The following is a 14,643-nucleotide window of genomic DNA, read 5'->3' on the forward strand; positions in this document are numbered from 1 at the left end:
TTAGGGGAGATGAAGATAATGGGGCTTAGGAGAATCTGGCTTGTCAATTTAGTTCAGCTCCTCGTAGCTTTTGCTGCCTGAAGTTTCTTGAAAATGACTGAGCTCCAGTGAAAAGCTGTGTCTGCTTTCTTAGATTTAGGGGATAGAGTCAACTTATAAGGTGATTGAACCCCCCTCCCCCCMAAAATTATTTCTTTTAGCGGGCAAAAAACTTCACATTCTAATTTTGAGCTAGACAAATGTTAGCAATAAAAATGTGCTATTTAAATAGAGTTTCAAAATTATCATATTTGGATATTCATTTCAGTTTAGATGTCTAAAGTACCAGAAATGATAATTTCAATTAGTTCTTTGAATTGGCCTCTCTSTCCTCAGAGTGAAGTATTTGGAAATTAAAAACGTTATATCTTGGAGATAAGAGTGAAATACTGAACATATCATTGTAAACTCTGTTTTTTCTGAATATTAAGTAATGAGAAATCTGGATTGATAAACAACGATGTGCATGATGTTGTTTTTTTTTTTTTTTTTAATATTGTTTTTAATCAGTAAAGTGCTTTATAGCCAGTTTGCTCAATACCTGGGACCAGTGGTATGATTTCTTCTTAGCTAATGATTTGCTTTGATAGACAATATCTTCTTAATTATTTCTTGCCAGCTACCTCTTCTTTGGATAGGTTTCTTATGATATGGAAGCTGAAGGCACAGTCTAGAGCGTTCCGATTTGTAGGTCACGCAGCAGCTGTGACCAGCGTGCAGTTCTCACCAGATGGACAACTAGTTGCTTCGGCTTCTCAGGATCGTACTGTCAGACTGTGGATTCCTTGTATGTGAGTATAACTGGGCAATGCTGGCTGTATTTTTATGTGTTTATTTTAATGTGCACTGTGGATACTGAAGAACCTCTGTTAAATGTTTCCGTTTCCTTCCCACATCCCTGACTGGGCTTTGTTAGAAACGGAGATTGGGGAGCACAGTTCTTTACTCCAGATTATTCTGTAGTTCCCAGGGAAAATTATCGCMATTCAGAGATCATCATTTCATCAATGTGTAGGACTACTCTTGGTACTGTTTCTCTGGCTTAAAGGATGTATTTCTTTTCATAAAGATTGCATGATTAGGTCTCATTTTGGGGAGACAAATGATGAGGAAACAAAAATAACATTTGAAAAAAGAAATAGACTTGATTTTCTCTTTGGATTGTTATTCCAATAGTGTATAATCACTGCCACTTAAGAATGATCTTAGAAAGTCTAGCACTACTTTAACTCTTAAATGATTCTCGGATTACTGTATTTAAAGCTTTAATTAAATTCTCTTTCAAATAGAATATGGAGGCAAATGCTGCTACTTAATTGTACTATATTCTAAAACTGGTCATCTAAATCTGTATGATTGCTTGTAAAGTCTACATTTTAGTATTTGCTCTACAAATAGGCAGCACTACAGTTTAGCCACTGTGCRTTGTTTTTGTTTTGGATGAGATGTAGTCTCCCAAATGTGGTAACTTTATGGGTTTGTAAGCACTATTTGGTTTAATATAATTGTTTTGTTTTGTGTCCCCCCCCTGCCTCCCAGTCATGGAGAATCATCAGTACTAAAAGGTCATACGGCACCTGTTCGTAGCGTGAGCTTCTCGCATGATGGCCACTTTCTAGTTTCAGCATCCAATGATAAATCAATAAAAATATGGAGCGTTCACCGCCAACGCCTTTTCTTTTCTATATCCCAGCACACTCACTGGGTTCGCTGTGCCAAGTAAGTGTTGTTTTTATTCTCTTTGAAAGCAAGCAGTCTTGGTGGATTTCTTGCACAGAACTCTTAACAAAGGATGTTTATTGCCCAGAGACAGAACTAAGAGAGAGGAAAAATCTGTGAATGGTAAAACTGATATATCAATAATGTTTTTAACCAACTCTGTATGTATGTGTGTATATACACACACATACATATATATGTGCATATATACATAAAAATAAAACTTTTATTTATATGTGTGTGTGTATATATTTCATATCTTTTTATTTTTTATATATATCTTAACTGAAGTTTGGAAGCCTATTATTATTAGCCTACATTTATTTATTTAAACATTTGTCATTGGATGTTAAAATAATTATGGACAAGAAGAAAAATTATTTTAAAGGAGGGGTGAGRTCTTCTGCAGTAATTTTCAGTCAATGTCCTGCCCCAGTCATATACATTTTTATGCTGTATTGACAACTCATTTCTCAGCATTCACTCTTATCTAGATTTATTTATTTATTTAGATTTCTTGGAGTAAAGGCATAAAAAAGAGTGGTCATGAGCTTCATAAGCTAAAATGAGTAACATTGCTTTTATCCTTTCCATTTTCATAAAAGTTCTTTGTATGGAAAGTTAAGTACCCTATTTAAAGGCAGAGCAGGTCCTCAAAGAAGACGAAAGATAATCCTTTACTGCTTTGTTTCCATATTAACAGAAAATATGTATATTAATCACAGATTTATAGCTAAGAGTCCTGTTAAACATTTGGAAAGGAAATCTAATACTAGTGGATTGCAGAGTCCTGCAAATTTCTAAAGTATATAATGATTGAGAAGAAAAATATTCTAAGAAATCATATGTGAAAATTCTTGAATAGTGTTGCAATATTGCTTTTATGCAGTTGGTTGCTATGAGAAATAATGAGAATTGGTGAAATCATAGATAAATCAGTCTGTTTAATCTATCTAGTGTGCTACTTCAGGAATAATCATGAATGTTTTGCTGGAAGTTTGGAAGGCTAGAGAAAACTCCCAGGAGAATATGTATGTAGGTTAAAATTGAATGTAAAGTTCTGTTGTGTTCTCTTTTCTTTTCATCTATAATGAGCTCTTTGGGACCTAAAATGTCTCCTTTAGGTTTAGGTTGCTTGTTACTCTCTTCCCCTCACTTATGGTTTTATTTTTCATTAATTATAGCTGACTGTGAAATCAAAAAAAAAAAAAAATACAGAAAATGGAAAAAGCTTTTCTCTTGAATTTTATTATTTACTGAGAGATTCAAAATGCTATTATAACTATTATTTCCAAGCAGACTTTCTTGGTTCTTGTGTTTTGCTACCAATGTGTTTAATACTAAACATCTAATACTACACAGAATAGAAATGGATATGTTTACATATTCCAGATTTTCACCTGATGGAAGAATAATAGCATCTTGCAGTGAAGATAAAACTGTTAAAATATGGGATACAAGAAATAAAACATGTGTTGATAGCTTCATAGATTATGGAGGGTAAGTGTTACTATTTTTAAAAAAATCAGTAAAATACATCATTTTAATGAGATTAAATTCATATTTTCTGTTGTTAGCATCTCCATGCCATATCTGAAAATAGATCAAAGTTCTACGATCTGTGGATTGTAATACTCAWTTTGATTTTTCTAAAGAGGTTAACTGGCTATATCTACCCAGTTTTCCTAGAGTCAAGAAATAACTCAGAGAGAAGTCAGATCGTTTGGGGGGTTTTGACTTTTTCCTTCATGTTTTTTTTCTTCTGTTAGGAACACTTTTCTTCCTGCTAAAGCGCCCAATATTAAATAAAGCTTAGGAATTCTCCACCTACATATTCACTAGTGCTACTGATGAAGCAGGTATTCTGTTAGCTTCAGTGATCTACTTTGTTTAATTATGAAAAATAAACACTTGCTTTCACTTATGAATTTCCTTATATATCTTGGAACCAAAGTTTTATTTTACAAATGCCCTAGAATATTAATTTTGTATACTTGCTTAGTTAGTTCCACAGCTGCCCCCTCTATCCTTTTTCAAGCAAAAAGGTTGTCGTGTGTGGATAGAAAATTATTTTACTAACTGTGTGCAACCCTTGATATTATACCAATGTCTTCATGCTCAGAGCTAGCTTTCCAGTACTTTCTTCTGGGAACCTTATACCCTGATGTGAACTGTGAAGATGTGAGTCAGGATGATTGTATTATCTTCTCAGGAAAAACCAGATTATGCAGTCTGATTTGCCAGGCACATCTTTTTTTCCTGCCTATTTAAATTGTTTGAAATACCTTACTTGAGCTTCTGTACAGGTGGTTTCTATGAAAGTTGGTGGCAAATTCTGTTGTAAATATTAAACATCAATCTATTTCATGAATTACCCTTAGATTTGCAAATTTTGTGGACTTCAATCCAAGTGGTACATGTATAGCTTCTGGAGGTTCCAATCATACAGTGAGACTGTGGGATATTCGAACGAATAAGCTACTACAGCATTACAGAGGTAAAAACAACATAGTTTGTTGCATTTTCTTTAGAATGGAGCTATTTGCAACAAAATTTGATTAGTGTAAACTTATTATTTCATTCTTTACTGCAGAAAGTGTTGGGGGGGRAAAGGTCATATTGGTATTTTGTAAGTACTCTCTCTGCAGAAAAAATTAGGCAGCCTAAAAAACCCAGACTGTAACCTGGTTATTCCTTTGCAGTGGTGCTCTTGATTTTTAGAATATAACTGAGTAAATGTTTTAGAGATTCTCCTATGCAGCCAACTTTTTTTTTTTTTTTTTCCCTCCAGTAATGGAATCAGTTTTTCTTTGGGAAATAGAAAAGAGATAATTATTGGAAATGTACCTTTTATTTCTTAAATATTTCATATCTGATCATAGTCTTATGTAAATTAGTTCACACAGCAGGGGTTAACTGTGTGTCGTTCCATCCTTCTGGTAACTATCTCATCACTGCTTCTACTGATGGTACCCTTAAGATTTTGGACCTCTTAGAAGGAAGGCTTATTTACACACTTCATGGACACAAGGTATACACAATAATTCTATTCTATGATTCTAAGATATTAATAGGTTCTGAAAAATCTCTTTAAAGGGAAAATAACATTTGTGCCTTCATGTCTTGTGTCTTGCTACTTGTGGAAAAACATCTAGTAGAGAGCCACGTGTTGCGTTAATATAGCTTGTCAGAAATGGACAAGAGATGCATCAGCTTTAGCCCCAGCAATGCAGTTGATCTCTCGGTATTGTATCACAGAATSGGTAAGGTTGGAAGGGACCTCTGGAGATCATCTAGTCCAACCCTCTGCTCAAGCAGGGTCACCTAGAGCACATTAGACAGGGATGCATCCAGGTGGGCCTTGAATATCTCCAGAGAAGGAGACTCCACAACGTCTTTGGGCAACCTGTTTTAAGGATAAGCATATGCATGCTTAATATTGAGCAAAAGTTCTTGTTCTGAATTAATTAATTAATTTTAGAAATGAAGAGTTAATTAACTGGCATACTAGTCCTTTCTGTACTGAAAAATAGTACAATAACCCTCCAGCTGATTTTTTTGTGTGTGTGTGAAAAATGGCAGCCTTTCTCCCTTACCTCCTAATGCAAAACAAACCCTAATTTTGATAACAAATCACTCAAACACATTATTAAATATATATTGCATTATTCAAAACAACTTTTCATTGTTTTAACTCTGTGTAAAATGTATAGACAATGCCACTATCTTTCCATATTTGGTTGCAGTAGTGATAATGCAACATCTTATCAAGATGTACAATATTCACTCTTCAATGAAATTGAGTTTCATAAAAATTTCACTGCAGTTGAACTGTTTCTTTTCTTGCTAAAATTGGAAAATATATTTATATTAAACTACTGCATGGAGGTATTTTTGTCTTTGCCTTAAAATAGTATGATTACAGTAATAGCATAATTTTACTGTGTACTAATTGTTTTTTATTTTACAGGGACCAGTTCTTTCTGTGGCTTTTTCAAAGGGTGGTGAAAAATTTGCCTCAGGTGGAGCAGATGCTCAGGTTTGTGGTATTGACTTTTTAAATAAAATTTCTTCTTAATGTTTGTCGCAGTGAATGAGAGTTAAACTTAATATGCCAAAGCATCATGTTARTTATAGTATGCTGACATGATTTCTTTTCATTTCTTCTCCTATTTTGTAATATATTGGCTTTATTTATCCTAAAGTTAAATTTGAGGAGGAAAATGCTAAATGTTGGAAAAGTTGATCCTAACTAATTCAATTGGATATTTTGAAGAGAAGAGCACAATATTGGCCACTTCTATTAACAAATTACATTAAAGGAGTCATTTTTAAGTATAAACATTTTTAAAACACTGCAATTTAATGTTGCATACACATTTCATTAGGTTTTTCCTTCTTTTAAAGTCACTACTCTAGTTATAAGAATGTAGTGCTGGAAAACTTTTGGCTAGAATTAGAGGAGGAAAAATCTTATATTAGTTTCACTAATCTATATTAATGAAACAACAAGGAATTTGACTTCATAGAAGGAAAGGTTGTTTGAACATTTAAAACAAAAGTTCTTTTTAATTAAATGGCAAGCCGTGTGATTAATTCTCATCTACTGCGATAAATCTCATAAATATAAAAATTGTTAATAGTCCTAGAATTGCCCGTGACATGTCTTTTATGCCTCAAAAAGAAACAACTTACATAGCCCAAAGATTAAAGTCTCACAGTCTGTTGACATTTTTGTCAATATTTGTTGTCTTATTGTTTCCTGTTATAAAAAGCTAGAGCACATTACAAAGTGTAGAAAGTGTTGTGGTAGGGAGAATCTTCTGAACTGACCRTGAACTATGTTTGTATTCTAGTAGATATATTTTGTGAAATTTGAAATATATTTCAAGAAGTAACAGAAACAGTCCTGAAAATAATAAATTCTTCTGAATAAAAAAACATCAGTATCATCAAAATGAATACAGGTGTCTGAAAAACAATGGCAACTGTTAGAAAAATGCAGATGTCACCAGTCTTTCAATATTAATTTTGCAAGCAGGAAAAGAAAATGAGTGGAGGGGAAAGACATACATTCCTTGAGCCACTATTGTCGTCTTTTTTTCTCATGCTCAAGCTTTTGTTTGAGTGTTTTCAGTTACAAAAGGAAACTTTGATCSTTAGGGAATCCTGAATTGTTGACCTAATTTTCCTGAGAAGTTTATTTGATTTTTTTTTAATTATTATTTTTTTTAATGAGGACTAATGTAGAGTATTTAACTTGAGAGAAAGTGAAGTGTGTGAAGTATTAAATTAGGTCACATGCTAGAAGACTTATCAGAAGCCCTGATAATGGAGAAGTCATAATATTAAGCCAAACTCAATCTCCCAGACTAATTGCTACCATATTCTAGGAATGGCTGTTATTGCAATGTTCCTTTGAACTCGAGGCCTGCTGAATGCATGCATGTTTGGTGCAATGGTGTCATTGCCTTTCTCCTACTCTGACTCCATGCTATAGAGCCAGTGGCACATAAGATCATGGAGTGAGTCCAATATTGTATTGCAAAACCTGTAAGATGATTCATGTTGTTCAGCAGTCTGATGCACCAGTCTCATGCTCGGTGCATGAGAGGAAAGATCCAGGTTCATAAGAATGTGATTTCTAGGTAAATGGGCAGTAACAAAGTGGTCATAGTAGGACTAGTTGCTAACCCTGTTTTTATTTTTCTTACGAAAAAACATGTTTTTTATCGGTTGAAAATCATCTTTTCATGTGAATGTTAGTGTGGGAGAGAGTTACTTATTTTGCTATAACTTTCATTTTTATATCTTAAGTTTTAAAGTGTACAGTGTTACATTCTGTGTACGTTCTATTCTGTGATAACTGTTGATATATATGGCTTTATCTGTAGCAAACATTAATGTATTCCTTTTGCTGATGACATGTATGCATGTGTACTCAGTAAACATCAGTGTTTGCTGACCTTTCCATGTAGCTCATTCAGGTCTGCTAGCAGAGTAGCTGTGGGAGCACTCCTCTGCTTGCTTTGGTGGGTTTAATATGGGTTATTGCAAATGTAGATCTCTTCAGGTCTATCTTGAGTTAAACCTTTTAGGGAATATTTATCTGAAAACTTCTGGCAGATTTGCACAGGCAATGTCAGATTGATCAGCACAGACAGACCAAAGAAATACCATCTCTAGTGCAAAATCCAAAAGATGCCGTCTGCCCACAGCATGAGTGAAGGGCAGCTGATTCATTGTAAATTTACTGTGTGTTACTTGCTCTGTACACATTCTTTTGAGACTATTTTATTTTCAGACAGACAAAACCTGTTTTTCTCCATCCAACAAGGCATACCAATATCTCTGCTTCTAGTTTCAAGTTTCTTTCTGGTCAGTGCTCAGCCAGCTGAGAGGAGAGCTTTATTCAGAAGCACGTTAAGTGTATTTAATGAGCACTGGATAGTCCTTTGTTTCTTCCCTTTTGCTTCCTTTATGAATCAAAAAAAAAATCATACACTTCTAGTATCTTGACTATACATTCACATGCCCAATTTTTTCACCTACCTGCTTCAGTGAGAAGCTTAAGACTTTTTACAGTTACTATTAAGTGGAAGAGCAAAGTTACACCTGTTCCTTTTGAAGATGATTGTCTTGTGGTGCCTTGCATGAAGACTTTTAATTGACTTGCCATTTAGGGGCAATCATTATGTCAGGTGACTGCCTGGAGATATAAAGAAAAATACTTCCTTAGGTAATACTTACCTTTCTAGGCTTCTGCACGATTGCTTTATACAGTTTGCATCACAAGTGAGATGCTCAAGGCATGCATGGATGAATCCTTGCTAGTTTTAATCTTGTTATTTTTTTTGTCTTTAATAATGAAGCTGCAGTGGCAAATTTCCAGTTCAGTGGGACAAAACATTTTTGGAGCTTGAACAGCTTAAATGGCTTGCTGCTGATGAAAGCAAAAGGTCCTGTTTCTACTGCCTTGCAGCTGTATCTGGATTTACTCAGATACCACTTAGTTTTGAGCTAATTCAGATCACTAAAACAGCAGAAAATTAGCCTGGAAAAACACAAAAACTCAAAGCCATAAAATATGTGAACAATTTTATGCAGGACTGATGATCTAAAAGTGATGAAGGTAGTGGGACTACAAAGCTGAGAAGAGGAAGGGAGAAGAAAGCAGGACCTCCCTCCTATGTGCAGCACAGTAAGCTGCTCTAAATGAGCTCAYCTGACTGTCCCAGTGGGTCTTTATTGGTGCACCGCATCTCCTAGCTCTAACATCTCCATRTTTAGTTTTCCACTCAGCAGAGTCATGAAAGATGTTGAACCTGAGACAAGCTTGTAATASTCCAGCTAATTAGGAATATATTAAAAATATGATTTAGTTTACCTGGAATTTCTGCTCACAAATCTGTCGTTTCTGCTGTTACTATATAGTTTGTTATATAGTTTATTAATTTCTAAAAAATATATTTTTTGCAAGACAGGCAAGTAATTTTTAAGTCAGCTTAAGAGTAGAACATACTCTCATCTTAAGTTTCCTGTAATTTAGAGAGCAGCTATAAAATCAATGTTTGTCTGCTAGAAATGGCCATCTCCCTCTAAAGAAAACGGAATAAATTTTGTAACACTGTTTTGCCAAGCACTTAAGTAAAGTAACAAGGATAGTACAAAAGGGATGACTTATGGTAAATTTAATTAAATATTTATAGTTGTTTTGTGACATGAGGCAGCAATATTAAATGTGTTACCATTCTTAGTTTTACTCTACCAAGTGCTGGATGTATAAATAGTCTCCCTAGTAGGGAGACTATCTTGTACTATCTTACTTCTGCTTTTGCCCATGGTGTGAATGTCTACCTACCTTGAATGAAAACAGTGCAGTTAGAAAGGGTTTAGAAAACAGAATCTTATTGCTAAAACTCCAGAGGATATTCTTCAGAGTTTCAAGGAACTTGGTCATTTTGTTTATCAAAAGAGAAAGTTTGARAAAATGACTTGCAAGCCTTTATAGAGGACAGATATAACAGAAAATAGCTTAGCACAATGTAGTTTGCCAAAAGGTGAAGCAAAATAAAGGATTGCTTTGGAGTTTGCTTTGTTTTTTTGATTATTTTAATGTCTTTTAGAGATCTTTAAGGCTTCATGTTTTTTCTAAAAGAGATTAAAATACAAATATTGGACTTGAAGTACAAGATACTGCAGGGAAGTGCTTGTGTTGTAAAAGTGATCAGACTAAATTATAATAGCAAGGTTAGTCTAATGTTATGATCTATTAGTAAAAACAGAGCTCATTGAATAGTTATGTTTGTGCRTTGAATAGGCTTGAGGGTAAAGTTACCGATGGCTTTTTGAAGTTACTGATGTCTTTTTACAGGTATTTCTATGGAAAACCAACTTTGATTCATTTGATTATAAAGAAGTTCTTAAACAACATATTAGAAGACTGCATACTGATGACCCTCCTCATCTTCTTGATATTTACCCAAGGTCACCACATCCCCATAATGAAAGATTTCAGTCAGTTGAGGTGAGTGCAATAAGTACTCTAATATATGCAGCCTGAAACAGTAAACACTTTCTGTCTAGCATTTATAGTTAAATGTGGGCTATGTATATCAGAGAATCGTTTTTTGTTTTTGTTGTGTATAATATTTCAGGAGCAACCATGATTTATGAATTCATATTAAGGTTACTAGGCTAGCTGATGTGTCTGACTGTTCCTTTCATGCTTCTTGTGTAAGGTCTGTACTTTACATCTGGTAAAAGTGTAGGTGGTAGTCTGGTGTTTACTGAAATAAAAACATGTCAGACTATTGCAGAAGATAGCCGAACCTTCAGTGAGCTTTTAGGATACTGCTGAAAATATATCTCTGTCAGCAGGATAAGRTGAACATTGGTATTACTAAAAGTCAAAAAGTTTATCCCAAGTTGTTCCTCTTTCTAAGACTCTTAGGTATTGTGAGGAGGGCTTGACATTGATCTAAAAATGTAGAAAGCCTTTTTATGATTGTGATGATTTTCATGTCATTACAGAAAGGCAGATCCATATAGTCTGATTTTCTTATAGGCTGTTTCTGCAGTGACTTTACTTCTAAAGTTTGCTGATGGAAGATATTACAGTATTGGGAACTGAAGTGAAATGTCCAATATTCAGTTAGTATTTGGAAAATTCTGTTTAATTCCTGTTTGTCAGATTGTCTGAAARTTGTTATGCTAAATGAGTAAACAATACCATGAGACAGACAAGACCATTCTTTAGGCTGAAACTCTAGGGCTATGTTTGCTGCTGTTGATAGATCTGTCTCACTTCTGAATGCTAACTACCTACACTTTAATCTCTTCTTTGGTATTCTCTAGATGCCTCTAGTGTTTGAGAGTTGTATTTGATATGAACCTGGGAAATTTTTGGTTGCTTTCACACACTAATCTTGTCCTATASAAATTCACCGTTATCTGTTCCAATTCTTTTTGTTTGTTCATATAAAATACAAATACTGCTACCTTGACATTTGGCTCCTATCTCAGACTCTTAAAACATTGAGACTTCACAATTTTCTGTGTTGGCCTTCTCTATGAAATGAACTTGCATGTAATGACAGTACTGTTATGCTAGTAGGAAGCATATGTATGCAATATCACTAGTATAAAGACTGACAATATTTGAGGGGAAGTACGGGGAAGGAAGATGGCAGAACCTTAATAGAATCCATCAGAAAGTATTTTCATGTGTCTGATTTGGTTGTTAAGTTGGATGTGAGGTTTCCTGATGCTTAGCATTCTGATCAGAACAAAAACAGGACAACAACTGAATGCTTGACAGCTTGTTTAACAAACTTCTTTGCCAGACAATGTCCCATTTTTGTAAGGTCAATGAATGAAGCTGCAAAATACMGTTCCTTTTAGTAGCTGCCTTCAGTATAAATGGTCAGTGCAGAAACTCAATCACTGCATTTGCCCTCAGATTTAAACCACTCTTACTGTACCAACAGTTTGCTCAAGACCTGTTCAAACTGTATCTAGTTACAACACGTGTTAAACAAATTTGTTATCACTTTATTACCAGCTCTGAAAGGTCACATAATGGGAATTTCATAGTAGAATGTCAAATTATTTATAAGCACGTCCTTGAAAGATTTCATTTAAACTAATGTCTGCACTTCTGCATGGCTGTAACATTTGCAGGCTTCTGAATTAGCTGCTCCCTGTTAGCAAAAGAGGTCTACAGCTTTGTCATTGCAGAGTTTGGGGCTCCCCTGGTATCTTGCCATAGTTCTTTTCTGGCCCAATTTAAGGATCTTAGAAAACTAGACACAGCATCYTTATTCTTACTAACATACTTTATCTGTAGATTATCTTGCTCTCAAASCACCATGAAGTATATTATATTTACTGATTAGTAAACTGATACTTGGTTACTGATAAAGTTTTAATGAAACAGATATTACTGTGATGTCCTTTTTATTTGTAAATTAACATAATAAAAGTAATAATCATTAGGATCTCTTGTGAAACTTATTTTCAGAATTCATTTAATAATGTAAAAGTTTAGAAAGCATTAAAGTGAAGTTATCAAGTTTAGTTGCTTCATATATGTCTTTCTCTGTCTTTACTGCCCCTCCTGTCTTCATAAACAAAAAATGTTGTTTATGATAAGGAAGAATGGGCCTCACCATCTGGATACAGACATAATTTATCTATACAAAATGATATCAGGTTATTATCAGCACAGACATGCTTTAGTTGCACTAACTATGCTCGAAATTTTGTGGTATTCGTAAATATTGTTTACAACGAAGCAGTATTTTGCAGTCTTCCTATGTATTGCCTCTCTYAACTGCAAAATACAGCATTTCTACCCCCGGTGTGCTACTGTACTTCAGATTTTTGCTCCTCTTTTCAGTTAAGACAAACGTATACTTTTTTAAAAACATCCCAACCTTTTTCTTGCAACAGAAAATAGGGATTTTTATCACTAGGCAGTCTGATTGCAGTACCACCCTTATTCTTCTAGTTACTCCTCATGTCCCCAGTGTACCTCCAGGAAAGGAGGAACTGAATTGCAGAAATGTTGATTAGAGGGAATTTCTGGAGGTCACCTACCCYGTGCTTGCAGTGGGAATGTTTCCAGCAATTGATCAAGTGAGTCATGGCTTTGCCTAGTTGGGTATTGAACAAGGATGGAGATTCCACCATCTGGGTGGAATCTCTGGGTGATCTTTTCCAGTGCTCCACAACACTTTCAGTGAAGCAGCTTTTCATAGTRTCCAATATGAGTCTCAGTCCCAACTAATATTCCAGAATCTATTTCACTTTTTAAAACTTATAACCATTGCAAGTATTCAAATAATTTGCGAATGTAAATAAGTGGCTCACTCACTGAAGGTGCCTACTTTTCTCCATTGACTAGAGTAGTAATCTTGAGMAACTAGGTCAAATACAGGAGTCTAGCAATATGACTAGATTTAACTGAGATGAATCCCAATCACTGTTTTTTTCTGAGATAAGGGATTTTTTTTTAGCAATTTGGAAATAGTATATTTATGCCATAGTGTAATTGTAGCATGAGACAGTATACATGYGTGTGATATATATGCATTCCATTTGGAGACAAGTTGTGTTTCTGAATTTTCCATGTTTTTGCACAGTTAATGTTTGGTATGCCAGAGACCTAAAATTGTTTCAAGATTCTTCAAACCTCTTTAAAATAAATAAATAAATAAAAGTATTATTTCAGTCTAAGCTGTGTTGGTTTKTATCTTAAACATAAATATCTTCTATTATTTTGGGTTTTTTTTTTTCATTTCATATTCAAATCTTCAGAATAATTTTGGATGCAAGTGTTTTCCTAGATGAATAAAATGAGTCTACACTAGGTGGCAGTAGAAATAAGMGAATATGTGGTTATTGCTTGTTAGCCCTGAGAACTCTAGCCTAACATGAAACTGTTTAACCAATTTAATTTTTTTCCTGGTATACTTGCAAAGAATTTTTCACAGATAACTACATCACTTTTTTTGAAAATGATGTGTGTGAGCCACTTCAAACTTCATATTCAGCTTCATTCTGTTACCTCATTAACTTTTGGTATGACATCAATGTCTTATGAAAGGTATTGTAAAAGTGTGGAGTGAAACCTGTTGTGTTCTTTTAGAGATTGAACGTACTTTATTAAAACCAGCAGAGGGATGTCTTCTGGGGCATATTCATTTATTTAAAGCATATGGTAAGAAATTAATGTCTTTTGTTGATTCTGCTTCTTTTGTTCCTCCCCTATTTTTCTACTGTCTTAAGTAACGATCCTAATTCCTGCTTTTTATTTTCTTAAAATAATATTTGGGTTTGCGCTGCTTTAGTCTTCAGAAATCTCTAATTCCGTACATGCGAGGTTCTGGAGAACTTTTCCTTCAAAAGGATGCTGGGATTCAGGGTGGGGTTTTGTTGTTTAGGGGCTTTTTTCCTTTCTTTTTTTTTTAATAGTATGGATCAGAATTTGATATATGTATCATGATATTGGAAGAATATAATCCTATTTACGAGATAATTAAAGGAAAGTTTTTGGACTAGTGATTTTTAAAAACTTTTATTAAAACAGCTGTTCTCTTTACCTCATTTCTTTAGTGTTCTGGTTTTCTCTCTAGTTTTAAAATTTTTTTTTTTCTAAATATATTTAGTGAGATTATTTCATAGCTAACTACATCAGTCTGTCAGGAGATGTGTTGAGCGAGTCATTTGAAACTTTTCCATTTAGTTTCATTCCATTACTTCATTAATTTTTATAGCAAGATTAAATGCAGCTATTCACAAAAAGAGTTTAGCTGCACCCTTCATGTTTTATGCTGCTTTTTCCTCATATGCTCTGCTGTTCCTGAGTTGTTGCTTGATAGT

The 14,643-nt window shown here is 34.3% G+C and overlaps 1 protein-coding gene across 4 annotated transcripts in view; it reads left to right on the forward strand.

Moving 5' to 3' along the window:
• The window catches only part of POC1B (POC1 centriolar protein B), a 60,643-nt gene that overhangs the window by 7,786 nt on the left and 38,214 nt on the right, over window positions 1–14,643 (forward strand). For all 4 annotated transcript variants that reach the window (XM_085305941.1, XM_085305943.1, XM_085305940.1 and 1 more), the window contains 7 exons: window positions 659–830; window positions 1,579–1,758; window positions 3,151–3,258; window positions 4,140–4,255; window positions 4,656–4,789; window positions 5,729–5,797; window positions 10,133–10,285. In XM_085305941.1, the coding sequence (XP_085162067.1) occupies window positions 659–830; window positions 1,579–1,758; window positions 3,151–3,258; window positions 4,140–4,255; window positions 4,656–4,789; window positions 5,729–5,797; window positions 10,133–10,285 (932 nt within the window). The remainder of the gene's footprint in view (window positions 1–658; window positions 831–1,578; window positions 1,759–3,150; window positions 3,259–4,139; window positions 4,256–4,655; window positions 4,790–5,728; window positions 5,798–10,132; window positions 10,286–14,643) is intronic.

The sequence above is a fragment of the Rhea americana genome, unplaced genomic scaffold, assembly GCF_003343005.1.
Source record: "Rhea americana isolate MKP2758 unplaced genomic scaffold, rheAme1 scaffold_229, whole genome shotgun sequence".
NCBI lineage: Eukaryota > Metazoa > Chordata > Aves > Rheiformes > Rheidae > Rhea > Rhea americana.